Raw genomic sequence first — 27763 nt, 5'->3', positions numbered from 1 at the left:
AAATGTGTCAGAATGTTACATATTCTGAAAATGACTAATCCAGCCTTTTCATATTTATTTTCCTGCAGTATTAAAATTATTTCTATGAAGTTTTAGAATAAATTATTTTTCTTGCATATTTGCAGAGTTGCATATAAAAACATGTAAAGATCTGTTGAAAAAATGCAAATACTTAAATCATCTTGTTCTGCTTAGTGTAATGCTAGTATAAGTATTTAATTAATTCCAAAACTAGTAAGATAGAAAATAAATATTTGTACAAACTGACATAAAAGTAGAAATTCATGTATACATATATCCTGGAATTTTTAGGCATGTTCGTATCCATACTGGAGAGAAGCCGTATAAGTGTGATGAATGTGGAAAGAGTTTCACTGTAAAATCCACTCTGGATTGTCATGTTAAAACACACACAGGTCAGTAAGGTTTTGCATGTCTTTGTTTAGAAGCTGGTTGCTTTCTTGACCAGCTGTTCAAGTACAGATTTTGCAAGGAATGCTATGTTTCACTGTGATCTATTATTTGGAATTGTGGATGGCAGTGCTGGGGGAAATTTGGTACTTGTGACATCATCAAATGAATCACATTAGAACATTCTGAGTAAAACCATGTTATTACAGCCTTCTGTATTATTAGGCTTCTAAAGCATAGTCTTAGCTCATGCAAAAACTGTGTATGTAAGTATCCAGAATATGTTCATGTCAAATCTTCTGTAGCATTTCAGTGATAAATGATTTTCCTGAGTAAGAAGGTAGAATTGGGGCAATCTTACAAAATTAAGTTCGAGAAAAAAAACAAACTATAAACATTAATGTTTGTGATGCTAAGTAAACTGGAAAATAAGTGTACAAAAATCTTGAGCATTCAGCTGTTTGAATCTTGCAAGTTGAATGTAAACCTAATATCTGTAATATTTAGATTTTTACAGTAGTTCTTCTGTATTACTGAGAGAGGTCTGTTTTTAATAGTACTGTTTTTCAACCCCAATTTTGTGCTAATTAAAAAAACCCTTCTAAGTCTTTCGTACTTGTTTTCTTCTTACCATTGAACTTCTGTAATAAACCCAGTCCTGAACTAATTAATTTCTTAAACTGTCTACAGTTTCATTAAGTTTCATTATTATGTCTTTTCAAAAATACAAATAACAAGATAGAAGACTTTTAATGCTGTAATGCATAATTATTTTGTTCATGGAAGCTCCCTCTTCATTTTATTGTATTTGTACTTTCTAATGTTGCTTAGTGTTTCTAATGTACTTAGAAATAGTACTCATGTTACATGAAATTGTTGTGTAGATCAGTATCTTGTCTCAGACAGCAGCAGATAAGTAGTTAGCAGTAAGGAGAATGAAAGTAACAAAGCAGGGATTTGGTCATGTACCTCCAGATTTAAGCAGTTTACAAATTGTGGGACTCTGAATAAGAGATTGCATCTCTTTGCTCGCTAGCTTTAATAGAATATTTTACATTAGTTTTATCCAGTTGTTTTCTGAACCCAGAAAAATTGGGTAAAAAGGAATGGCCTTCAGTTGAGTCAGTAGTAGTAAGTTCCTGGAATCAAGTGTGATTTTCAGTTTGCTGTCTTGATAATTTTGTTCCTAGGCCCACTAGATTTTGTTTGAGAAATAATGAGAAATTGTTTCCCTTTCTTAATTTTTAAGCTCTTTATGGTTGTACAGACTTTTTAATAATATATGATGGAGCTTTGTAAATTATTAACATCTTTAAACTGATTTTCCCAACCTGCTATTCATTCTCTCTTTCACATTACATATAGTACAATTTTAACTATTTGAGTCCTCGCTCAGGTGCTTAAGAACTCTTCTCCTGGCTTCCAGCCTTGTGCAAATTGTCTGTATAAACCTTTTGTCTTCAGTCTTAAAACTGTTTTTATTTAGTTCATGAAAAGACTCTGTCCTTTCATCCTGTGACAGAATTTTTATTAACGTCTTTTCATATGAAAGCAGTGTAAAATTCAAAAAACCCAGGTACAGTCTTTTCAGTGGAAATCTATCTTCTTCAAAGAGCGCTCACAGATTTGTGAGGTATAATTTTCACTGCAAAAACCGCATCACCTTTTCCCTATTGTAATTCATTTTATCTTGTGGAGGTTTTCTTCCATGTTCTTTTATACTTGGGCCAGCTTGTGCTGGATGAAGTTTAACTAATGTGCAGTTTCCTGCATTTGAGCCTGGATTCCTTTCTGGAATGCTGTCATAATCTGTGGGCAATACCTACACCAATAGTTCATTGGTTTTATATTGAGACGTACATAATTTATTTTTTAAAAAAATAAAGAAAATTTTTGCAGTATTAATGTCTGGAACTACCCTAAAAATAGTTCAGTTTGAAAAGCTACTCTGTTCTTCAGCTTTTGAAAGTTGCCTGGATAGGAGCCTACCTGATACCATCTGTAATCATCATTGATCCAAAGAATTAGTTTGGGGCTTTACTGGAAGTACTGGCTGATTGGAAGTTTTTCTTTGAGGTCTTTGGTTCTTTGTCTGAACACTTAGCTTCTGTATCCCGATGTAGCATAAAGTGGGATAATTGAAGTCGCACACTATTGCATTTCTTTCTTCATTGCTTTTCCAGTTTCCTGATTATGTAACAGTTCTTCTTAACATGTTAGTTGTGTAGCCAGTAGCATGGCATAAAACACATTTAATTTTTGCTGTATTTGGAAGCAGTGCCAATTTAGTGTTTGCCGTTCCTCGACGATTTTTCATCTGAATTTGTGATTGTCTTTCCTCCAAGTTTCCCTTGTGCACACTAAGTAAAAACTACTAAACAACTGAAAGCATAGTTCAACCATCTTTCTATTCAGATTCCTAGTATTTACACAAATGGCCCAAGAGTCAGGTCATAATCTCATTCCATATTTAAATAACAGGGCTTCAAATGTTTAGTTTGTTCCATCCTGCTTATTTTCTTTTGTTTTCCTCTCTCTCTTGTTTTTCTACCCCCTTTTCTCCCAATGGGCGGGGATTTTTTATTTAGTGGGAAAGACTGCTAGATGGCTTCTTTTATGGCACTCTCAATGTGGTAGATGACTTTGCTGCAGCCCAGATTCCCACTGTCTTACTAGTTCATGTTATTGGGTTCTTTCTTCTCCATTATTGTCAGAGGTTTACTTAGTTTTGTTGAACAAGAAGTGACAACAGTGTGCCAGGGTTTTGTAATTTGAAGTAGGTTGAATTGTAATTCAGGACTTTGATGAGAGATTCTTCTGTGTAAATGGAAACTAGAACCCAATAGCAGGAATCATAGGCATATACTGTTCTTGTGATTTCTTTACCAAATGCATTGGTTTCTTTCCCTTGTTTAGCTAGGAAGCAATATTGTGCTTAAAGGCCTGGGAATTTCAGGAGTTATGGTGGGTTTTCAGCTGCAGTGGCATGTTTTCTGCCAGATATTTTCATTATGCTTTTTGTGAATTGTACAGCTGTGCATATGGTTAAAGAAATAAACTCTGTAGTTTGCTGTTACATGTAGTAGATTAAAAATTCCATTTGAGACCATGGATATTTTTCAGATGTTATGCACTCTGAAAGGAGAGAGTAAAAGGACTGTGTATATATAGACCAGATTTCTGTACTTCTGGATTACTCTGAGGGGTTGATACTTTGTTTTAGAATGTTATCTCACTTAATTTTAATAATTTCCTACTTGTAATCCGTTAATACTGGTTAATTGAGGCAGCATTGAAACAGAGGAATAAAGCTGCTGGAATTAAAAAAGGAAATGAGTGGCTAAGTAAGTAGGAGCCAAATGCTGAAGAGGTTGATATAAAACCTTTAATTCTTCAGTTTATGAGCTGTGTAGTTGAAACAACTGGATTAGTCAGGAAGATGAGATGAGGAGGAGGACAGAGGCATGAAGGTGACCAAATAAGATTCTGCATGAAAGCTTTAAAAGCATATTGAGTTTTAGTAAAAGAAAAAAGTTAATATGCACTTCATTGAGAACTTTAATTCATTTGAAAAGCAGCCAAGTGATAAAATCCAATTATTTCAAATTTATTCTGTTCAAATTAGTTTAGAATCTGTTATGGGTTTTGTTAAACGGATGATTTAGTCCTGTCAGTCTTTAGAGGTTTAATCACTTATCTTTCTGGTTTTGAAACTCTTCTAGGCCAGAAGCTCTTCTGTTGTCACGTGTGCAGTAATTCTTTTTCTACAAAAGGCAGTCTAAAAGTCCATATGCGCCTGCATACAGGAGCAAAACCCTTCAAATGCCCACACTGTGATTTGCGGTTTCGTACTTCGGGGCGCAGAAAAACCCACATACAGTGTCATTATAAACCAGATACAAAGAAAATTAGGAAGCCTGTTGCCCGGACTTCAACTGAGGGACTACAACCAGTCAGTCTCCTTAATTCATCCTCAACAGACCCTAATGTTTTCATCATGAATAACTCTGTTTTGACGAGTCAGTTTGATCAAAATTTACTTCAACAAGGACTTGTGGGCCAGGCTATCCTGCCTGCTTCAGTGTCAGGTAAAGATGGATGGCGTGGCGGTAGTGGTGGTAGTGGTGTGGAGATCGAGTTCTGAAATTTGCTTTCTCTAAGAGTTCAGAAAGTTTTACCAAACGCTTCTTGCCAAACAGGTAAGAGTTGTACTGAATTTATGGTTTGATGCACAGTGGTGACATGAATAGAAATTTACTTATTTAAGAATGCAGTTCACCAAAAAAGTCTCTTCAGTTCTGCTGTGGTGTTGTACTGCAGAGAGGAGGAAAATGCAGATAACAAATAGCTGGAGTACTTGTATTCTTTGTGGTAATACTTTCTGGGTTTTTTTAAAAAAGAAAAGAAGCAAAACAGTTGGCTTTGTTTGTCTACAGGGGTTATTTATGTGAATAATGAAGTGTGTCTTTTAAGTGCATATCCTCTGCTGTACATGTGGAGTTACTTGTCCAAAATAAAAAGAAACACCCCCCCCCGACACCAAAAGAAAAACAGCTAAAAGACCTGCAACCTCAAAACAAAACACAAAAACTCTAGCAATACAAAAAACCAGTAGTGTAGGCAAGTATGTTAGATAATTAAGTGCTGAGGATATAAGTCTCACCCCTTGGCAGTGACTACAGCTGCATTAGCACAATAAATGTTCCACAGGCCATTCCTTGAGACCAGCTCTCAGAGAATACCCAACATGCTTCGTGTTGCAAGAAAGTTACCTTTTGAGAATGATCCTTGTTAATTTCTAATTTTTTTTCAGGTATTTTTTGTATAAGTGCTCACTGACCCAATGTTTGTGTAAGTGCTCAGGTAAACTTGGGACAGGGTTGATTTTAAGAGCAGAATAGTGTTCAGGTCTCTGGCAATGTGCCTTGGTATTATTAAATGTGCCACTTAAATTGTGAGTCTTGGGCTGTCTGTCATTTCTGAAAGTGAGACTTATATTTCTGTGCTGCTTTGGCATTTTTTTCAGTACATGTCTATGATCTTCCAGGTATGCCCACAAATTCAGAGTATTGTATCAGTCTCATTTTTAACTGTAGCCATTCTAGCTTATCTCATTTGACCTAAGCTGTTGTCCAAAACGAGCAAATTGTTGGTGTTCAGAAGATACTGATCTTATTTGACAGGCACAGTTAGTGATAAACTTGTGATGAAAAATCGATGGATGTTTGCTTGGATTTTTGAACATAATAAGGAGGAGTGGTTTTAGTATGTTCAGATGTCCTAGAAAGAGGCCTTCTTAAACTGAGACTACTAATGTGGGTTTTGCCCAGGGCAGGTAATTTTTGGGTGCATTGTGAACCAGATTTATTGTACTAAAATCTTCGGAAGACGGAAGGGTAGGTGTTTTTGAAGTATCAACCAAAGGAAACTGGTTGATCACACGCAAGGTGTTTGGAGAAGAAGGTACATCAAAGACAAAATGACTTTTTCCTTATATTCTCTCAAGACCTTTTGTAGAGATGGTCTATTCTCCACTATGGAAATTAGAACCTTTTCAAGTTTTAAAGACTTTCAGATTGCAGTTGCTAATGTACCTTTATTTTCATCCATATAAGTATGGAGGATGAACTCTGGCACTTTGATACCGAACCATGTCTGTGCTGTGCAAAATGTGGCAGTAACTTTCATGTGTATGTTCAGAGTCAGAATGTAAATATCCTGTGTGTGTGCTGCTTTGTTTAGGTGCAGCACACTTTCCAAGGAAATCTAAACCAAATTTTTCCAGATTTCTTAATGCTACTCTGGAAGGATTCTTGTTTTGTAAGCTGCTAGCTAGTGCCTAAATAGCAATCCTTAAATCACATGGGATTTATGAAGATTTAAAACAGGCAGTCGTCTACTTCAAATTATTTTTCTTGTCATAAATAAATGTGTGTGTACATAGCTTTTGTATTGATTTAATTTATAAAAATAAGCACACTGAAAGAGGTAGTCAGTAATGGTAAATAAAAACATTACAATATAACTGTTTTCTTTGGTAGCTGGAGGTGACTTAACTGTGTCCTTGACAGATGGTAGCTTGGCCACTCTTGAAGGAATACAGTTACAACTGGCTGCTAATCTGGTTGGACAAAATGTTCAGATTTCTGGAATAGATGCCACTGGTATTAACAACATAACGTTACAGGTAAGTTGCTCACTGTTTTTAGTAACTGCTTTTAATTCTATAAAGTCAGTTTGGAGGCTGAAGAAAGTTTAAGGAGCTTGAATAATTCTGGAAGAGTTCCTTGAGTGAGCAATAACATATTGTATCAGTTGTACAATGTTAGAAGACTTAAAAAATAGCTGCACAGTGGGATATTTTGCTTGTTTGGTTTCTTTCATTTTCATTTTTCTCAGTTTGTTTTACCTCTCTGGGATTTCAACATACTGCTTTAAAATATGTATTTTTTTCTTTTAACTGCATTTTGTCTTTACATTTCAAAAGTACTTTAGGTTCCCACTCAAAAGGTTTTCACCCCCCCCAAAACAAACCCAAATTATTGCACAGAATGTGCTTTTCTAAACATAAGACACTGTTACTTTGCAAGCTTTTAATAGTTGGATTCACAATTTAAATTCCCACTAATCTTGTGAAAGGAATGACAGGAAGAGGTGAGATGATTGCATTTAGAAGTATTTGAGATGTGTGAAACCATGATTTTCTTGAAATTGGTTGTGTTTGATCAGTTGCACAGAATTTCTGATGTTGGAGGAGACCTCTGGAGGTCACCAGGTACAACCCCAAGGTCAGGGACGGGACATCTGCAGAGTTGCATTGAGTTGCTCATAGTCTCTCTGCTCAAGGAGTTTTAAGCATAAAAGGAAGGAAAATTTTGTTTTTCTCAACTGCTAAACACCTCTGAAGTGTAAAATGTCTTATCTTTTAAGTATAGAGAACAGCTATTGGCTTGTGAAGTGAGACCTTAATGACCCCTAGAAGCTGAAAAAATAATTAATTTCTGGTATCAGTCTTCTCTCTGCTCCATGCTATTTCACTTTCAAAAGCATGGAGACAGTGATAGGCATTACATGCACTAATAAGACAGTACAGAAGACCAGCCATGTGTTTACCTGGGGCCAGGCATGCTGATATGTAACTGATCATGATTTCCCAAACGTTTTGCTGAGGGAAGGGAGGGAAGGTGAATCTGAATAGACTGGTTACATAGTCACTTTAGAGACTGGCTATATAGAGACACATACAAATTAAATTAAAATTTTAAATGGTTAATTATGTATGTTCAGTACCATATGTTCTCTATATGCAATAAATATGTATTCTGAACTTATGTTAAGAACATGCATTTAACCCATTTTATTAACTTCAGATTGATTGCAGAAAACTTGTTTTTCAGATCGACCCAAGTATCCTACAGCAGACATTACAGCAGAGTAATTTACTTACTCAGCAGCTGACTGGAGATCCCACCATGGCTCCACAGAATCCCTCCCTCCAGGCAACAGAAAATGCAGTGCCAGCTAATGTGGTTATTCAGCCCATATCAGGCTTGTCTTTGCAGCCCACAGTAACATCATCTGCTAGCATGGCAATAGGGTCCCTGTCTGAGCAGGAGTCTGTGCTGACAACCAGCGCTAATGGTAAGCCCTGTCAGTAGTTTTATTGTGCTTTCAATTTCTTAATTTTACTTAGGGTATTACCCACAGTGAGAAAATGTTACCCCTCTGCCTCCCCCTGCTCTCACCAAACACCTCATTGTAATAAAATAAACTTGCAGTTCTTGCTTGAGCATTGTCATAGGTTGGCAAGCTAAGTCTAGGAAGTGATGTTCTTCTACAGCTTTCTGTATGACCTGACAGAACCTATCAGTGGCCAGTTTGAATATGGACAATTCTTTAAGCCACTTAAAATTGTGACCACCTCTGTGATCCACACTTAAGAATAGACAAACTCCCCCCCCCCCAGCTCTCTCTCGTTTCTGGTGCTGGCACAGGTGGCTGCGGGGCCCGTGTGGGGGGCCAGTGGGCCCAGCCCAGGCCCTGCTCGGGCCAGGCCGGGCCAGGCCACGGCCATCCTGGAGCCGATGGGCCCTGTTCCACCCACGGAACCCCCCGGGCAGCCGGATCGGCTCGGCTTCCCCCCCCCACTGCAGCCAAGATCTCAGTGAAATCGGCACCACTGTCCGGCAGAGGTCATGTGACCAACAGTGGTAAGACACATTCCAGCTGCAAAGCCGAGGTGAGATTAACCCTTTTAGTGCTGTGAAGAGCTGAAAACCTGAGGGAAGAGAGAGAGGAGATGCTTAAAGCTGAAAGTCTGTTGTGAAGCTATGGTGGTGATGGACTATGATATATCAGAGTACCCATTGTAATTTCATGAAGATATGGGGGGTGGAGTGTTCAACTCGTAAGCAAAAGCACCTGCGCTGAGATAGGCAGATGCTGATGCAGCTGTAATTTCATGAGAAGTTTGGACAGGGAGAGATGGACCAGATGAGGACTTTGGCTCCAAATGGGAAAGGAGAAACCTCAGTTCCTAGAGATACTCCCAGAGATAGTCCTAAAGATGAAGCTGAAGAAGACCCTTTGCTCCCAGGGAAGGAGAAGGGCCTCTGTTCTTAGAGATGAAATGCTCCCAGAGATGGGTAAAGAGAACTTTTGTTTCTGAACAGCTCAACCTTAAAATTGTACCCCAAAAAACTTCAAGAGTGGACCCTCGAAAGCAACTGTGGGAAAAGCTGCAAGTTGGGGGAAGGGACTCACATGTGAGCAGAGAGACCTCTTCCTAAATGGACTGAACAATATTTGGAAGTGGGCGGCTGTCTCGTTGTGATAATGTATTCATAGCACAAGCAAGAAGAGTCTTCTCTTTCTAAATGGACTGAACAAGGTTATTATGGAAGTGATAAACAGACTGAACATCTTAAGGGTTGCCTTTTACGTTGTCAGTGGGAGAAGGGAGGAAGGTGGGGGGAGGAGGAGAGTTCTGAAGGTGTGGTATAATTTTTTTTTTCCTCTTTTAGGTCTATTAATAAACTTCTTTATATTCATTCAAGTTTGGTGCCTGCTTTGCGTTTCTCCTAATTCTTACCTCACAGAAGATAAACAGTAATGAGTATCTTGGACCAAAGCACTACAAGCATCTTCAGCAAATTTTACAGCTTTGTGTTACCCTATCTTAACACAAATTTTTTCAGAAGGTGAATTAGAGAGTAGGTTTAGATTAGCTATTAGGATGAGATTCTTTTGAAGGTGAAGGTGGTGAGGCACTGGGACAGGTTGCCCATAGAAGCTGTGGATGCCTCATCCCTGGAAGTGCTCAAGACCAGGTTGAATGGGGCTTTGAGCAGCTTGATATAGTGGAAGTTGTCACTGCCTATGACAGGGGAGTTGGAACTATGTGATCTTTAGGGTCCCTTGTAACCCAGGCCATTCTATGATTCTATATAGTGGAAACACTTAACAACTTCCATAGTCTTGAGCAAAATACATGAGTTCTGAAAATTTTTAACTGCAGAGGAATAAATTGGATGTGAAAAAAGTTTGTATTTTAGACTGCAAGTTCTAGCATCTCCCCTTGGCTGCACTGATTGTAGTAGTTCAGAAAATAATGTATAACTTGCTTTAAAAAGTTAATGTCAAAAATTCCACCAAAGGATATTAATGGAATTTTTTTTGTTCGACCACTTACATTTAGGTGCACAAGACATTACTCAAGTCATGACTTCACAGGGTATGGTGTCATCTACAAATGGACAACATGAGATAATGCTAACCATAAATAATTCCAGTTTGAGTCAAGTTCTAGCTCATGCTTCGGGTTCTGCTACTGCGACGTCATCAGGAAGTCCTCAAGAAATCACTCTTACAATATCTGGTTTGTGTTTTTAAAAATCTTTAATGATACCAGATCTGTATTTCATGACGTACCTGTGCAGTAGCATACAAGGATTTTCACAGTCCACAGTTTTCCCATGGTGTACTTTTTGTATATTTATGAACTTTAAAAGACACTCCTCAAATCCACATTTGAAAACCAAACACATTTGCTTTGAGAACATGTTAGATTGGTTCACTGTCTTATTTATAGCCTCAGTTAACAGCTGGATGTTTATAGATTGATCAAGTTGGTGCTTTGAATCTAGATAAGTGAGATCCATATTTGTCTAAATATTACTAATCTCATGTATTTCTGTACATGTTTGTATCTGGATTTGCATAATCACATCTGTATTAAAAACTTGTCAAACCTCTGCATAAAAATCTGTATGTGTAGAAATTAATTCTGTGTTTTGGTTGTATTTTCTGCTTTTGTTATTTTATGATCTATTGTTTATAGTTGTAAGAACGGTAGCAGAATAATGTTGAGACTATTCCAGTTACAATAGGACTTACTTCTATTCAGGCCAAGATCTTATTCAGCATAATTCTGGAAGCACTGATCTGAATACTGGCTTAAGGCTGACAGCACCAACCATCAGTAGTCAGACTACAGATGCTACATTAACTATAAGCAACGACCAGCTTCTTTCTCAGGGCCCTTCACTAAATGCTCCAGGTATGCATACAATGATATTTCTAATTGAAAATAATATTTTATTTTAAAAATAAATATTAGAATGAAATGGTATAATCTTGCACATCATGATTCAGGAACTTTAAGTATTTTGTGTTTTCTCACAAGCTTTAAATTGTTACGTCAGTTTAAATGAACTTTATTCCACACAGTAAGAAAAATGAAAATAAGAAGACATATCTTAAATTAGTACTTTTAGGCAGTTACAGGAGTACTGAAGAACTATATGTGTAAACTTGAGGATGACAAAATCTGGTGCCTTTGCTGCAGAAGTGATAAAATATCAAATTTGCTCTAGTACTGATTTGAGATTTTATGTATATGAATTTCTACCTATATATGTTTGTATACGCACATGACCACCTGTGCATGCAATACTGTGTTCATGAAGCTATATTTAAATGCCATTTTTCTAATTTTATCATTTGACTGACAATTTTAGATGCTTGATTAGCTGTTTAACCAATTTTGTTGATTCCAAAATATAAAGTCCTAGCAATGAGAAACAGAAATTACTAAGTTCACTTAAAATAAGTTTGCAGTTTAGAGTTTATGTATGTAACAGATAATTTTTACCATTTTGCATATATTCTAGAACTTAACACAACAGGTGGAACAAACCTTCCTCCAGCAACACCTATATCTCAGTCTGCAGTTTCTGCACAGAATTTGGTAATGTCTTCATCAGGAGTTGGAGGGGATGGTAGTGTCACTTTGACTCTTGCTGACACTCAGGGAATGTTGTCAGGTGGTCTTGATGCAGTTACACTTAATATCACTTCACAGGTAAGATGCTTTTCTGAACTGACAGATAAATTGATCTTTCTGTCTTACAGGGCAGGAATTGGAGATTTTGCTTAGAAAATAATTTTGTCCTGTAAATACACAGTATTTGAAAATTTAGTTAATTTTCCTTGTCTTTGCCAACCATGTGTGTACGGCATGTAGAAACATTAATTATTTAAACAGAAGGGCAGATAAATTTTGCAGGGTTGTTTTTTTTAAATTAACAGATAGGTTCTTCTGTTTCAAACAGTGTTTGAGAGGAGTTTTTGGTGTTGAACTATGTATTTCATCATCACTATTCAGTAGTACAACTTAGTACTCCGAAATATATTATTTCATGGGGTAATCTTTTTTTCCTACTTGTCAACTTGAGAGTTGAAGAGGAGTTGCAACAGTTGTTTTGACAGCAAGTAACAGGAGAGAATTTAATTGACTATGTTTAATAACAGGTGGCATGATAAGAAATTTTATAAAATTGGTGCTTTATGGACTATCATCTCCCCAGTAACCTTACTATTAGTTTCATTTATATCGTAATTTAAGAATTTTGTGGTGTTGTGTCGTGAAGAGCCAAAGACATATTGGCAAATAGAATCTACAGAGTGGGAGATAAAAAAATAATATTAAAACACTGCAAAGTGAAAATTTAGGATTGTGTGGCTGACATTTCAATGTAGATTTTACATCTGAAAACTTGGGCTGTTTCTTCTATTTTCTTGGCTTAACTAGGCTTAGATGGATTTTTATTTACTTTTTGACCTGAGTTAAAGTGTGTAAATATATATAAATTAAATACTATTTATCTTGCTTGTGGTATGATTAAAACTGGTGAAGCAAAGTTATATGCTTCCCTCTGCAGTTTTGCTTTGGGGAATGGAAGAAATGATTTCTTAAATAATTCTTATGATATGTTTGTGATTTCTAGTATCACAGAGTAACAAAGCAGAACATGGTTTCATTTCAGACTTTGTAATAATTTAAGTGATTACATTTGGCAGTGTTGCTGTTTATTAATAAGATCCTGTGCCTTCTGTTAAGACAAGCATAAATAAAATCTAAACATTGTATAATAATAGTAATAATAGCTATACAAACACAGGAACTCATGGTGAATAGACAGGTGGTATGTAAATAAACTGTGTTTCCCGGGGAAATTGAAAAGTCATTAAAAGTAGTGTAGAAATAGAAGTAGTAAGATATTAGTAATCATATATCCTAAGTAGTGATTTTGTATCATGATTTCATGGGGTTTGGAAGTATGTTTAATTAAGATATTTAAATAAAAGAAGATACTGTTGGAAGGCCATGCAGGAGAGCAGAATACAGGGGTTAAAAAAAGGCAAGGGAAGGCTGAAATATTCAGCATTTCACGCAAGGCTGGTAAAAATTAATCAGAACTGAATCTAATCTTACAAACTTCCAGCTGTTGTTACCCTTAAATTGTTAGATTTAAATTTAAAGGATGTCATGGGTTAGCTAGCATAGTCTCAGAAGTGATGTTCTCGCAAAGGAGTGCTTACAGCTTCCCCCATGATCTGACAGAGCCTATCAGTGGCCAGTTTGAATATGGACAATTCTCTAAGCCACTTAAAGTTGTGATCACCTCTGTGATCCACATTTAAGAATAGACAACCCCCCCACAGCTCTCTCTCGTTTCCGGTGCTAGCACAGGTGGCTGCGGGGCCCGTGTGGGGGCCAGTGGGCCCCGCCAGTCCCTGCTTGGGCCAGGCAGGGCTGGGCCATGGCCATCCTGGAGCCGATGGACCTGTTCCAGCCATGGAACCCCCCCCACTGCCTTGCCGTGGGCAGCCGGAGCGGCTCGGCTCTCCCCCCTCTCCACTTCGATAAGAAACATTCAACATTCCAGCTGCAAAGCTGCAAGGCTGAGGTGAGATTAACCCTTTTATTGCTGTGAAGAGCTGAAAACCTGAGGGAAGAGAGAGAGGAGATGCTTAAAGCTGAAAGTCTGTTGTGAAGCTATGATAGATATATCAGAGTATCCCGTTGTAATTCCATGAAGATATGGGGGGTGGAGTGTTCAACTTGTAAGCAAAAGCACCTGCGCTGAGATAGGCAGATGCTGATGCAGCTGTAATTTCATGAGAAGTTTGGACAGGGAGAAATGGAAGCGATGAGGACTTTTGCTCCACACGGGAAAGGAGAAAACCTCAGTTCCTAGAGATGCTCCCAGAGATAGTCCTAAAGATGAAACTGAGGAAGGCCCTTTGCTCAGGGAAGGAGAAGGGCCTCTGTTCTTAGAGATGAAGTGCTCCCAGAGATGGGTAAAGAGAACTTTTGTTTCTGAACAGCTCAACCTTAAAATTGTACCCCAAAAACCTTCAAGAGTGGACCCTTGAAAGCAGTTGTGGGAAAAGCTGCAAGTCGAGGGAAGGGACTCACATGCGAGCAGAGAGACTCCTCTTCCTAAATAGACTGAACAAAGTTATTTAGAAGTGGGCGGCTGTCTCGTTGTGATAATGTGTTCATAGCATGAGCAAGACAGACTCTTCTTTCTAAATGGACTGAACAAGGTTATTATGGAAGTGGTAAACAGACTGAACATCTTAAGGGTTGTCTTTTTACATTGTCAGTGGGAGAAGGGAGGAAGGTAGGGGGAGAAGAGTTCTGAAGGTGTGGTATAATTTTTTTTCTTCTTCTTTTAGGTCTATTAATAAACTTCTTTATATTCATTCTAGTTTGGTGCCTGCTTTGCATTTCTCCTAATTCTTATCTCACAGAAGATAAACAGTAATGAGTATTTTGGACCAAACCACTACACTAAATTGGTGTTTCCGCCCGGTTACAAACCGAACCTGCTACAAAGGAGAAAAGGAAGGAAAACAGTTGCATTTGTGTAGATAGGATTCTGAAATGCTTATTTCTAAAGGAAAAATAAAAGTTATTTTGAGGTGTGAAACATGACTGCAGTTAGCCGTTTAAATAGAGCTTTTTAAGTATGGTTACTCTTTTTTTTTTTTTGGCTCCCCTCTCTGACAGGGTCAGCAGTTCCCTGCTATACTCACAGATTCCAGTCTTGCTAGCCAAAGTGGATCAGGATCACAGCAAGTCATACTGGTGAGCCATGCACCCCATTCAGCACCTGCAAATTCTGATGAAATAACATATCAGGTAGGTACCATACATTTCTGTCTCTTTTGTGGTAAAGGACTTCTATTTAATCGAAACACTGGAATAATTCCTTTTTATTCTGAATCATGAGGGCTGATATCAATCTCAAGCAAGAGTATTGAGAAGAGGTTCTCTGTGACTTCCTAGTCACCCAGATGCTGTTTTAAGTTTTGAGTTAAAAACCACTTTCATATATATATACATATTCACACAAAAAAAGAAATGTAATAGATAAGATGTTTCCTTCTACAAATCAGATAAAGACTGCTCCAAAAATTTCCAAGTAAATTGGTAGTTAGATAATAAAAACAGATAAATTTTGGAGTTGTGGGAAAAAAATAGCACCTATTGGTACACTTTTCCCATTCTCTTTCTGTATCTAAGTTGTTTCAGTGATGGTGCAACGTAGTCTTTTCAGCTTCTTATGCCTTTGAATCACAATAGAAACTTCTGCATACATTGTACAGCTTTGATACTAGAAAAAGTGGTTCAGACTTGTTTTGTTGAAGGAAAATGGATGTTTTCAACCAGCCTGATAAGGCAAACTCTAAAATAGGAGAAACGGGAGAGGTAGATGGTGACTTCATTTGTTGCTTCTTGTGTTACTGTAGTTAGGATTCTTCTGTATCTATAAAGTTGAAGGAATTTGGTGTTAAATTATCTGAAGAAAGTAGTTTTTCCAAGCAGTTTTCACTAATTAAAACAAAACAATAATACAGCACACAACCATCCAATTCTATCAATTTTTCATTGTGTTTCAGTACTTCTGGAGGTAGAGCTTTACTTCCTTATGAAAACAGAATCCTCAGTAAAGAAGTTAAACGAATAGAAAATATTCTTCTCCTCTACAAAATCAAAGATAATTTTTTTCTGTCTGAAATGCTTTTGGCTTTGAATTTTGTTTGATGGGAAATTGAGGATCACTGAGATGTTCAGGAGCATAAAACTGAATGTAGAAAAATACAGATACACACACATTCTATTTATGATTAAGTCAATTTGATCATAGTTAATTAATGTTGTTTTCTTAAAATTCATATATGTGTCATTCTTTAGAGCAGTGAAATAGAAGTTTGTATTTACATATAACTGACTTCTTTTGTGTCTGTAAGTTGCTTGAAGATGCTGTCCAAAAATTTGTCATGTTGAGGTAGATTTTGAAAAATAAACCAATGTGGATGCGTGTATGAAATTAATCTGATAGTGTGTTTGTAAATTGTTATAGGTGACAGAAGTTTCCCCTAATGTGACTAAAAGCAGTCAAGCAGAAAAAGAAACTCGTGGGCACCAGTGTTTTGAGTGTAGCCAAACCTTTTATTCCGTCACCATGCTGACGCACCACTGCAAAGAGGTTCATGGGAAGGAGCGAATACACGTTTGCCACATCTGCAATAAGGCCTTTAAGCGGGCAACACATCTCAAGGTATTTGGTAATAACAGTTGATTGTTCTCATAACTCCTTTTGTTTTGGACTTTCTGTGATATTAACAAAAGGTACCTATTAGCCCTTTGTCTTTGCTTTCCCTTTACAGTGTGAGAGGTGTGCATCTGAGAGAGGGAGTCTAAGGGATAATGTATGCACAGATAGAGAACTCTCTTCTGGAGCATGGAGAGGATTTTAATGCGCATTGACTACAGAATGAAAAATGTTAATGCCTGTCATGCAAGTAGTAGTGTCAAGAAAGGATTTCATTTACTTTGTTTGCATATGAGTATCATCAGTGCTAATCCTGATTTTCAGATAATCTTTTGGTATCTCAGGAAGCTACCTGCTTTACCATTTTACCATTTCATTTGTAGATGCTCTGTTGTGTGAGTACAAGTGATAGAGGAAGCGTTTGTTTTAAGAAGTCCTTATATTATTGCTGTTGTCTAGTGATATTTTGTCTGTTTTCTCTAGATTATGAACAACCTAATACTTCCAAGTCTTGTAAAAAAGATTAGTGGTGTACCTAAGTTCTTAATTGGATTATAGAATGTTCCTGTTAGTAATATTGGGCTGTACTAGACAAGTGCTTTGTTCACGCTGGTATCTTACCTCTGAGAGATACTTAAAGGAAGTAATTTGAAGAAGGGCTTTTAGAAAAGATGAAACATGTAAGTTGCCCAGAATTTTGCCAGCTTCCCAGAATTTATAGCAAGAAGTTTTTGGAGCCAAAAGGAATGTATTTATATTCACTTGTATTATCTTTATATTAGCTTTTAGGAGAGCTCTTCAATAGATTCCCCTTCCCTTCGATATAATATTTTAAGGAAATACACGCTCTTTGTGAAGTTCACCCCCTTGGAGTGATCATGTCTGTCAACTAGACTATTGGAAACTATCATAAAACGTGTTGTTGTGAAACTCTTAACCTCTGACTTAGAAGAAATTTCCCAGGAAAAAAACCAAAAGAGTCTCGATCATTGTTTTCCTTAAATAATGATAACAAACTCCAAATATCAGTCTCTCCAATTTATTTTCTTAGAACTGGCTGGTGTTACTTTTTTTTTTCCATAATTAAAACTTGATTTCTATTACGTCCTGGGGCGAGGTTAAATATATGACAAGGTATCTTCTTACCCTCGTATGTCCCTTGGATTATTATCCATAACTGATTTTTCAGGAAGGAGGCGATTGAAGTTGTAATAAGAAGTTCAAGGTCAGGCACAAGAGACTTCAGGGCCTTGGGACGACTTGTTAAGGGATCAGAAGCACAAGTAATCTTCTTCTCTATCCTTGCAGTTACAGGGAATGATGTAGGAGGAGGCAGGAAGAGCCAGCAGATCAGTAACTATCTTGAGACTGACATCACCAGCAGAATTTTGGGGTTTTTGGTCATGGATTGGTCTACACAATTGGCCTGCTGCAGTTGGGCTACACTTGTCTCAAAGGGGGGAAAAGATCTTTGCTGAGGAGCTAGCAGGGCTCATTGAAAGAGATCATCTAAACTAGATTTGTAGGGAGAAAGGGATAAAACCAGACTTGCTGGAGATAAGCTTGAGGGCAGCATGCCAGTGTTTGAGGGTTCATGTGCCAGCGACATCCTTTGGGCTCCACCCCAGTGTGCTGACTACACTGGAGCACATTTGAAATGTCCCTGTACTGGTGCGTGCAGCACTGTAGCCATCTTGGTGGAGGTAGGGGAAGTGGTCAGGGAGCTGCTACTCCACTTAGACATGCACAAGTCATCTATAAGACTGGATGGAATCCACCCAAGGGTACCAAGGGACCTGTCAGAAGAGCTTGCCAAGCCACTTCCAATCATTTATGATGATCAGTGCTGGCTAAGCAGGGAGGTCCCAGTTGACTGGATCTTAGCACTTGTGATGCCCATCCCCAAGGGCTGGAAGAAGGATCTGGGAAACTATAGGCCTTTCAGCCTTATCTCAATGCCAGGAAAGGTTATGGAGCAGCCCATCTTGAGTGCCATAATGTGGCACATGCAGGACAGCCAGGAGATCAGGCACAGCCAGTATGGGTTTATGAAAAGCAGGCCCTGCTTGAGTAATGTGATTTCCTGTGACAAAGTGGAGGAGGGAAAGGCTGTGCATGTTGTCTACCTGGACGTCAGCGAAGCCTTTGACACTATTACCCACAGCATACTCCTGGAGAAACTGACTTCCCATGGCTTGGACAGGTTCACTGTTTGCTGGGAAAAAATTGGCTGTATGTCCAGGCTCAGAGTGGTGGTGAATGGAATTACATCCAGCTGCTGGCCAGTCACAAGTGGTGTTTCCCAGGGCTCAGTACTGGGGCTGGGTCTATTTAATATCATTATCAATGATCTGGACAAGAGGATCGAGTGCACTCTGTCACTTTGCAGACAACACCAAGTTGGGCAGGAGTGTTGATCTGCTGGAGGGCGGGAAGGCTCAGCAGAGGGATCTGGACAGGCTGGATCAGTGGGCTGAGGCCAACTGTGTGAGGTTCAACAAGGTCAAGTGCTGGGTCCTGTCCTTGGGTCACAACAACCCCAGGCAGCCCTACAGGCTGGGGGCAGAGTGCCTGGAAAGCTGCCAGTGGAAAAGGACCTGGGGTGCTGACTGGCAGTGGCTGAACATGAGCCAGAGTGGGCCCAGGTGGCCAAGGAGGCCAATGGGGAATAGTAGCAGGAATAGTGTGGCCAGCAGGAGCAGGGCAGTACTGTCCCTCTGTACTTAACACGGGCAAGGCCGCACCTCAAATCCTGTGTTCGGTTTTGGGCCCTCACTTCAAGAAGGACATTGAGGTTATAGAGTGTGTCCAGAGAAAGCCAATGGAGCTGGTGAAAGGTGTGGAACACAAGTCTTAGGAGGAGCGAAGTTGGGGTTGTTTAGCCTGGAGAAAAGGAGGCTGGGGGTGTCACTTATCACTCTACAACTCCCTGTGAGGAGGTTGTGGTCAGGTGGGGATTGGCTTCTTCTGCTGGGTAATGAGCAATAGGACAAGAGGAAATTACCTCAATTGTGTTAGGGGGGGTTTAGATTGAATGTTAGGGAAAATTTCTTCACTGAAAGGCTTGTCAAGTGCTGGCACAGGCTGTTCAGGGAAGTCGTTGAGTCACCAACTCTGATGGTATTTAGAAGATGTGTAGATGTGGCACTATGGACAGTTAGCAGACATAGTTTAGTGGTAGACTTGTCAGTGCTGGTTAATGGTTGGCTTTGATCTTAAAGGTCTTAAAGGACAGTTTCATTTACCACAGGACCAGCATGTACTAAAACAAATTCCACCCCTTATCAGACTCTTTATCAAGGTATTAATAGTAGCATCAGCTGTGAGCAGCCTTTAACAGCAAATTCAACAAAGATAAATGAAACCATGGGGTTTGGCTTAGGATTTTGGGAAGGGTTTAGTGATCTGTTACTCATGGTCTTCATTTTATACTGATGGAATTCTGGAGATCACCAGAAATATTAAGGGCTCTGCCAAACTTCATACTTTTCAGAAAAACCCAGTAAGAGGTAAGGGTATCAAGGGTATCAATGTTTAGATGCCAGTACTTAACTGTGTATGTGTTTTTTTCCAAAGATATCAGTACCAGCAGATTCACAATTATCCACAAGAAAATCCTCTTTAGAGATCATGTACAAACATGTCCACCACCCACCTTACCCCCCAGTATCAAGACTTTTCAGTCCAGTGACTTCGGTTCCCCTTCTGATGTGGGTTACTGTCCTATTTTACAGCTTCAGAGATGAGAATCTTAAGATGTGCACAGTGACTGAACTGTCCAATTTCATATCAGTATGTAGTGGAACTATCTGCAAGCTGACTGTTGATAGTAAATAAGGCACAGACATGATTCCAAGATGAAAGGAAAAAGGCCTTATCATCTTATTAAAACAGTGGAATGAAACAAACTTTTTATTGCCACGCTTTCAGAGGTGGTTACAATTAATGTTTGAGGAGAGGTGGGGTATAAGAGTGACATACCAATGCACGAGTCATTTCAAAGAAAGTTTCCTGATCTTATTTTCTGATTAGATAATGCTTGTTTGGTGCCCCAAAATAATTACTCTCTGAAGAATAAAAGAATTACACAAATAAAGTTGTGAAACATCACGTGAACAATCAGTAAAATACTGAATTATAAAGAGATGATTGCACTTCAGAATGTTGCGTTTCCATGAAGTATTTTCAAAAGTATATTTATTTTACAGGAAAAATATAAGAGATGCACAGGTCAGTGGAACAGAATTGCATCACAAACTGTTTCTTCAGAGAAAGTTGACAGAAAGTTTTACAGGGCTATCTGGATGATATCTTTGCTTTCAAGTGGAAAGTGGGGTGGTGGGCTGTTGGATTTGGAGGTTTGGTTTTGTTTGGTTTTTTGTGTGAGTTTTGTGGTGGAAGAAAGAAGCAACTGGTTTCAGATCATTTTTCTGGAGTAGGGCATAGTGTGCTTCCACCGTTTCAATGCTTGAGGGGGTAATGAACAAGATAAAACCAAAAGATTTTGTTTATTTTCACCTAAGCTGCGGTTTATAGATATCTGATTTTTCTAAGAAGACCTTATATTATTTCCCTATAATACTATATTATTATTATTATTACTGTAATAATAATATTCTTCCATGTAACTGTCTCGCTGATTTTCCAGTGTAAACAAACTGCAGACAAAGTTTGCTTCAGTTCGTGGAGTGAGGAATAGGACTTCATAGACATCAAGAAGGCTTATTGTTTAGGTATAGTAAAGACTAATTAATAGTTTAGTCTGTAATGAAATAGACTAGGAAAGAATATCCACACACAGTTTAGAAAGTGGACAAGTATTTACAGTACTGTTTCACAGACAGTTCTTGATTAGATTTTTGTAGTTATATATATTTTTATTTATTTTCTTTTGTAATTTGAATTTTATCTTGGCATTGATAAATAAAATGAAAAAATTTATAGATAACATAAGATACTCTTCTAAGTTTGCAAAACTTCTGGGCCCAGCATCAATACATTAAAAACAGCTGTTATTGATGCTTCTTCACAAAGATAAAGCATACTGCTATTTTACCTGTAAGAACCTTAGTGTTTTTATTTTCTGGTGTTTTTTTCAATTAAGAGTCCGTTGTGAAGTGGTTCTGTTTGCATCTTGACGTCGTGCAGCTGTGTGTGTGTATATTGTGATAGTTGCCTCTTTGAGGCCTGTACAGTTTTACAGTGTGTTACAATTCAGGTGTTGAGAAATACCTACATAGACCAGGAGGGAGATGGGATACTGTAGAGGAGAGGGGGAAAAATCTTACATTAGCTTACAATGCACAGTTGTCAAACTACCTCTTTGTAGATTAACAAAGCACTTAAAGAACTCTGGTTTGGTTTTTTGTATTTTATTATGCTTCAGATAATTAGTGAAGGGACTAATGTATGCCAAAAAAGAAAGACATACAGTTATTGATGGAGTTTTTCAGAAGTGTAAAGATACCAATGGTTCAGCCTTAGAGAGAGTTGATACACAAAAATAATCTCTCAATTAAAAGAAAAAAACAAATGCAGGCTTCCATTTTCTTCCAGCTTGTCTGCTGATGACTAAAATCCTCTGCTTTTGTCTTCAAGGTGTGAATATATTTTTATGTTAAGTACTGAAGTCTTTTTAAATGGTCTGAATTTTTTTTTTTTCCCTATACTGGCTTAGGAACACATGCAAACCCATCAGGGTGGACCCTCACTGAGTTCCCAGAAGCCTAGAGTGTTTAAGTGTGATACTTGTGAAAAAGCTTTCGCTAAGCCGAGTCAGCTGGAGAGACACAGTCGCATCCACACAGGTGACACCAGAAATTATTTTTATCTTACAAGGTTTTCTTGTGAATATCTGACTGTTATGTTTGGAATCCTTGCTTATGCTTTCAGCTAATTGCATTTAAATCTCAATTTAAGCTTAAAATATCAAGTCAATTTCTTACGTGTTTGGAAATTAAAAGGAGGAACAGCAAACTTGAAAACTCGTGTGCTTCACTAAGTTGATCTGTATTTTGGGACTGGCAGTACTGCAGTGATAATGTGAATGCATGAGCTTTTATCTAAAAGTTTGTCAGGCTTTGAAACAGATTAATAAAAGCATATTTTAAAACATTGTTTGAAGTGATGTAAAGACACTGGATGTCGTCATCCTCAAGCATATAGAAGAATGTGCAAATGAGTGGGTATGCTCAGTGATGTTAAACACAGGACGGGCTTGGCAGCTGATATTGACTGCTGTATGCAGTGCTTCATTGTCACTGAGCTGCTTGTACAGGTCATTTGTTTCTAATGCCAGTGCCTTCAATTTGTTGTGTTCTTTTCCACTTAATTATTTTCTTCAACAGTTAATCTGTAAGAAATCTATACTGGCTTCTCCTAGGGAGCACTTATTTTCTGTGATGTAAGTGCTTTTCAGGTTGCAGCTTCTGCCCTGCTGTAAGTTGAAAGCTGTATATAGGATGATAGCCCAGCTGCCCTCCATGCCACCTTCTGTGCCTGACGAACAGTCTTCGTAACAACATGAGTTCTAAATACAGGAGTCAGTTCTCTGAAACAAGTTCTTTCTTTTCCTTACCACTGCTACCAATAAAGAGCTGTCATGACTGCTAAACTTAAAGAGGACAGGGGACAGTTACCTCTGTTGCTACTAAGCTGGAGGGGACCAATGAATTTGACTGGATGTGCTGTAGAATAAGAAGACTCCCACAAAAGGATAACTCTCTTTCAGTGAGTCAGCCAAAGCTTTCTCTTTCCCCAACATCAAGCTGTTTTGTGGTTACTGTGTTAAGAAGGAACATTCTGGTTCTGCCGTGGGTAGGAAAAGAGAAGTGGGAGTTAAAATCCAAGGAGATGAAAATTCTTCAGAATCTGTCAATAATTTGCTTTTTGCAAAACTGACTTAAATAGCACAGACTCTTAAAAAAGTTGTCTCCTAGTTTAAGGGTTCCACAAGAACCCTTATATCTAGAAAGCAGGAAAGACAATCAGTTGCCACTTTCCGTGCTTAGTTTCATGCTGCTGCCTCACTGTAATAGGCATGGAGCAGTTCAGGAAGGCTGAGAACAGACCAGAGTCCTTTTATTAATCTGTTTCTCATAAATCTTCATCATCATAGGAAAAATTATTTCTGCTTTGGAATAACTTGTCATTGACTCAGTAAATCCTTAAATCCTTAGATATTTTTGGATTTCTCTTTACTACGGTGCCCATGTGCTAGGCTGTAACAGACCTTGCTAAACTCATATTTATTTTTGTGTTTCAACAATGACAGACAACAGTAGGTCAGTCCATATGACAGTAATTCTTTCAGAAGATAATGTTCTTTTAGAAATTGCTTAAGACCAAAACAGTGAAAATGCGCTGCACAGAAGTGTTTAGATGGATGCACTTACATAAACTATGATAGGAAAGGTTAATCTAAATCTAAACTGACTAGTTTTCACAGAGGTACCATCCTTGTCTGTGACAAAGTGTTTGTCATTTCTGTCTTGATTAAACATTTTTAACCATTTCTAATGGGTAATATCTACTGAATCAGTGGCCAGAAGGAAAATACATTATTTCTCTGAATAGCTCTAAATATCTTGTTATTTAAGATTTATCAGTGAGGAGTGGTTTGCTGAAATGTTGAAGTTAGAGGGAAGCAGTTGCTTCCAGTTCTACCAAAAACCATGTGGTAATCCATTACACCAGAAAGGCTGTTGACCTTCACTGAACTATAAAAATGGAAACAAAAGTATTTGAGGAAATCTAGATTTCTCTTCAAACTAGTGAAAAAGTTGTTAACAAAAATAGAAAGAAAATTTCTGTGCTTTAAAGGACCTTCTGTTGATTGTCTGAGAAGTTGGATTTGGCATGCATGTGGGAACACTGACATAAGAGGTATTGGTCCTTCAAGGAAGAACTTGGAAAAGTATTTTTACTGCTGCTTGTGCTTTACTGTGCTGACTAATTACAAGGTATATCTTAGAAAGTGCTTTTAGAAGTCCTTAATGACATACAGCAATGTGTCTGGTGTTCATGTCAGAGGTTGTGGTGTTGAGTGTTGAAGCAAAAGTCGGATTTTGCAAAGTAGGTATTTTTAAATTTTAAAATATTTTTTAAGTTAATATGTTTTTGTGTTTATAGTTAGAAACAGTAGTATTCTCGCAGTTGCTGTTGGCATAGGAGGCCGCGAGTCCCATGTAGAATTACCAGGACACTTTTTTTTTTTAACATATTTGACTTTTTAGTTTCTTAAAGGCATCAGCTTTGTTAATTCTAGTACATTACTTTATCTGCCTTACTCTAAATGGTGTAAAAAGGCGATGATTTCCTTGAGTACAGAAAAGTTAGATTGGTGAAGTGATTTTTTTTTTGTACGTCTGTTAAATAACTTACTTAGATGAGAAATTGGATAGGAAAGATAGTATCAATGATTTAGTACTTATGTAACTATTCTGACATTTAATTTGAGATTTTTGCTGACAATATGGAGCTATAGCATTGTTTGGAAAAAGTCTCAAGGAAAATGATGTCTCTTTCATTTCTAGATCGTCTTAATTTTTACTGAATTCTGAACTGTATTTTAATGTTGAAGGGAAAAATTAATTTAATATGTTTTTCTTCTTTATAAAGGGGAACGGCCATTTCAGTGTACACTGTGTGAAAAGGCATTTAACCAGAAGAGTGCTCTTAAAGTCCACATGAAAAGGCACACAGGAGAGAGACCTTATAAATGTGATTACTGTGCAATGGGATTTACACAGAAAAGCAATATGAAACTGCATATGAAACGGGCTCATGGTTACACTGGTACGTGGCATAGCGGTAGTACTGCTGAGGGCAGGAATCCATATGTTCTGTTAGGAGAGCACAGAGCATTTCCCTTAAGTTATTGAGGAATCAAGCACTAATAGCCAAAGACCACAGCTGATGAACTAGTTAGTTGCACATGCAACCCAAAAATCAGGTTAACACTGATGTTTTGCTGTTTATGGTTCCTTGTTTTTTATGTGGAGCTCTGTGTACAGAAATACAGAGTTGAAAAATTATTCCAGAAAAACAGTATGTTGTATTAAACTTTTAAAAAACTTTTTTCAAAGACTGTCAAATGCGTTTACAGTATCTGAAGTAATTGTGTAATACCCATGTTCCCATCATGTTTCCTTTGTTCTCAAGTGCTTTATTTGCATTTTTCTTACACTATACATCAAATCATACTCACTTGCCTTTTTCTCTTGTGCCTTGGTAGGTCCTGTACAAGAGCCTGCGAGTCACCAAGAACAAGAAGGGGAAGACATTAGTCGTGCTCTGAATTTAGAAGAAGTGGTACAAGAATCTTCAAATGAATGGCAAAGTATAGGCAATGTTTTTCGATGACACCTTAAAATTTGAAAGTTAAAAATGTTTCTGGGACTTGAACTTTAAAACTTCAAGCATTGAAGATACTAACAATAGAATAATATATTATAGTTTTTTTAATTATTTACAAAAATTACCTAAAAGATTAATTCTTTTTTTTAAACTTGTAGAAGAATATTGGGAAAACATCATTTAATCTCTGCTAAGTTGTCTGTGAATCAATGAACTCAGGTAATAATGTATACAGTTTCATCTTTGAATTCACAGCCAGTATATCTATTTAAAAATAAACTGGAACTTTATATCAGAATAGAATGATTCCCATTTTTAATGGAGATGAATAATAACTTCACAGGAAAATCATGAAAGTGTTGGTCAACTTTTTTTTTTTTATGTGTTTAAAGAAGTAATTGAGATTGGAAACAAAGTGTTGCAGTTGATGCATGCATGCAGTTAAAATAGTGGAGTTTTGCCTTTTTTTTTTTTCTTACAAGGCGCAAGAAAAGGCTGTATTTCTTTTGAAAGCTTTCTTTTTTAGTGCATTTTGAGAATTTGTTGAAAAAAAAAAATACTGCGAGCTCATGGCTTTTCTTGAGAGGGAGCATGTTCATTTTCATTCCAACCACAGAGGCAGACAGATGTTCGTTTTTACAGTAAAAGTCTGAGATTTTGGACTTGGCAATAATTACTTAAAAAGAATCCAAACAACGAATGGTTCCAGTAAAAGCCTCTGCTGTTGTTTGTTGTACTGGGTCAGCAGGTACATATCTCGATTATCTGTGGAAAACACAGCCATATACTAAATCTGTGAAGTAAACAAGTACAATTTTGTGGTAGCAGTGAGAAAGTTAGATGCACACTAGGTCACCTATATTATACAATGTTCCCCAGTGCTGTAAACAGTTATCTTTTTGAATCTGTAAATTCCTTATTACTTTCTTTGTGGATGTTGGAAATATTTTACATTTATTTGTTGTTTAAGTCATTGTTTCAGCAAAACTGCCTAGCTGAGTATTGCTTTCAAAGGTGCCACTTGTTGAGTATATTCATAGCAAAGAAACACTGGAGTAAAATCATAGTTGTCTTTTAGACATTCCAAAGACAGAAGCTGTTTTCTTATTTTTGCCTTGTTCTTTTGAATTTTATTTATATGTTACATATATATAGATATATATATGTGTGCTTATATATGTATATATATATTTAAAGTTTATGAGCCTCTGTGTGGCTGATCAGTATTTTTGTAAATACTAATCCCAGTTGCAAGAAGTTCATCTGTTCGGTTGCCACAAGTACTTCTAGATCAGTGGTGGATATGTTGTACAATAGTACAGACCTGGACTTTAACTTACTTTCTAAAAGATAATTGTTCTCAGATCCAAAAAGCTCTTTTCTGTAAATATTGTCTATACTCTGTCTATGATAAAAACTAGTTATTTCAGATTGCTGAAGCAAGAAATTGCTGTTGGTTTTGATAGGGCATCTCTTAATTCTTTTGTTAACTGTTCAGCATATGTATGTAAATAATATAGTTGGTGACATGAAAATAACACTTTTGTTATGTGGAATATTTAATTCAAAAACATGCTAAATAATATTACTTTTTTCCAAATTCTGTTTCGTGTATTTTTTAAGCATATGATTCTGGATTCTAGGAGATTGGAAAAACTCTGTTTGCAGAAGTGCGTGTCTGAATATTAGATGTAAAGAATAAAGTCCTTCCAGCAGTGCCTTCCCTTCCGGGCAGCCTGTGAGTGTTTTGGCTGTTTAAGAAAGACATTGTATTTTGCAGTTGTCTGGCCTCATGGCATAGCACCTGTTTATCTGTAATAATATTGCAAAATGTGCTGTGTTACTTGTACCATGTATGAAATATTTTCCCTGCTATTTCAGGGAATACTTTATAAATGCACAAAGGGCTTGGAACTACGAGACCTTTAAGGTCCCTTCCAACCCTGTGATACTCAGTAAGCACAACCTAAAAGCTGATCTTGTGAGTAAAAAGATGCCATTTTTAAAGGGTCACTTCTCAAAGTGTTATGCCTTGGTTAGAGGCAGTGAATCTGTAGCAAGTCTTGGAAATGTTAAATAAACAGTGT

General features: G+C 37.5%; 1 protein-coding gene across 6 annotated transcripts in view; it reads left to right on the top strand.

Annotated features, from left to right (window-relative positions):
• The window catches only part of ZNF236 (zinc finger protein 236), a 77669-nt gene extending 50393 nt beyond the window's left edge, over nucleotides 1-27276 (top strand). For 3 of the 6 annotated variants that reach the window (XM_048289372.1, XM_048289370.1, XM_048289375.1), the window contains 12 exons: nucleotides 313-416; nucleotides 4134-4499; nucleotides 6453-6598; nucleotides 7809-8052; nucleotides 10109-10288; nucleotides 10817-10969; nucleotides 11583-11773; nucleotides 14771-14902; nucleotides 16128-16325; nucleotides 21997-22126; nucleotides 24939-25115; nucleotides 25555-27276. In XM_048289372.1, the coding sequence (XP_048145329.1) occupies nucleotides 313-416; nucleotides 4134-4499; nucleotides 6453-6598; nucleotides 7809-8052; nucleotides 10109-10288; nucleotides 10817-10969; nucleotides 11583-11773; nucleotides 14771-14902; nucleotides 16128-16325; nucleotides 21997-22126; nucleotides 24939-25115; nucleotides 25555-25682 (2149 nt within the window). In that variant the 3' untranslated portion in view covers nucleotides 25683-27276. Of the gene's footprint in view, nucleotides 1-312; nucleotides 417-4133; nucleotides 4500-6452; nucleotides 6599-7808; nucleotides 8053-10108; nucleotides 10289-10816; nucleotides 10970-11582; nucleotides 11774-14770; nucleotides 14903-16127; nucleotides 16326-16434; nucleotides 16621-20967; nucleotides 21053-21996; nucleotides 22127-24938; nucleotides 25116-25554 lie in introns of those variants that run through there. The other 3 variants (XM_048289371.1, XM_048289374.1, XM_048289373.1) reach the window with 3 other exon arrangements.
• The last annotated feature ends 487 nt before the right edge of the window (nucleotides 27277-27763 follow it).

Source organism: Corvus hawaiiensis, chromosome 30, assembly GCF_020740725.1.
Source record: "Corvus hawaiiensis isolate bCorHaw1 chromosome 30, bCorHaw1.pri.cur, whole genome shotgun sequence".
NCBI classification, from domain to species: domain Eukaryota; kingdom Metazoa; phylum Chordata; class Aves; order Passeriformes; family Corvidae; genus Corvus; species Corvus hawaiiensis.
Note: the sequence above shows the minus strand (reverse complement) of the source record. Positions and strands in the feature narration are given on the sequence as shown.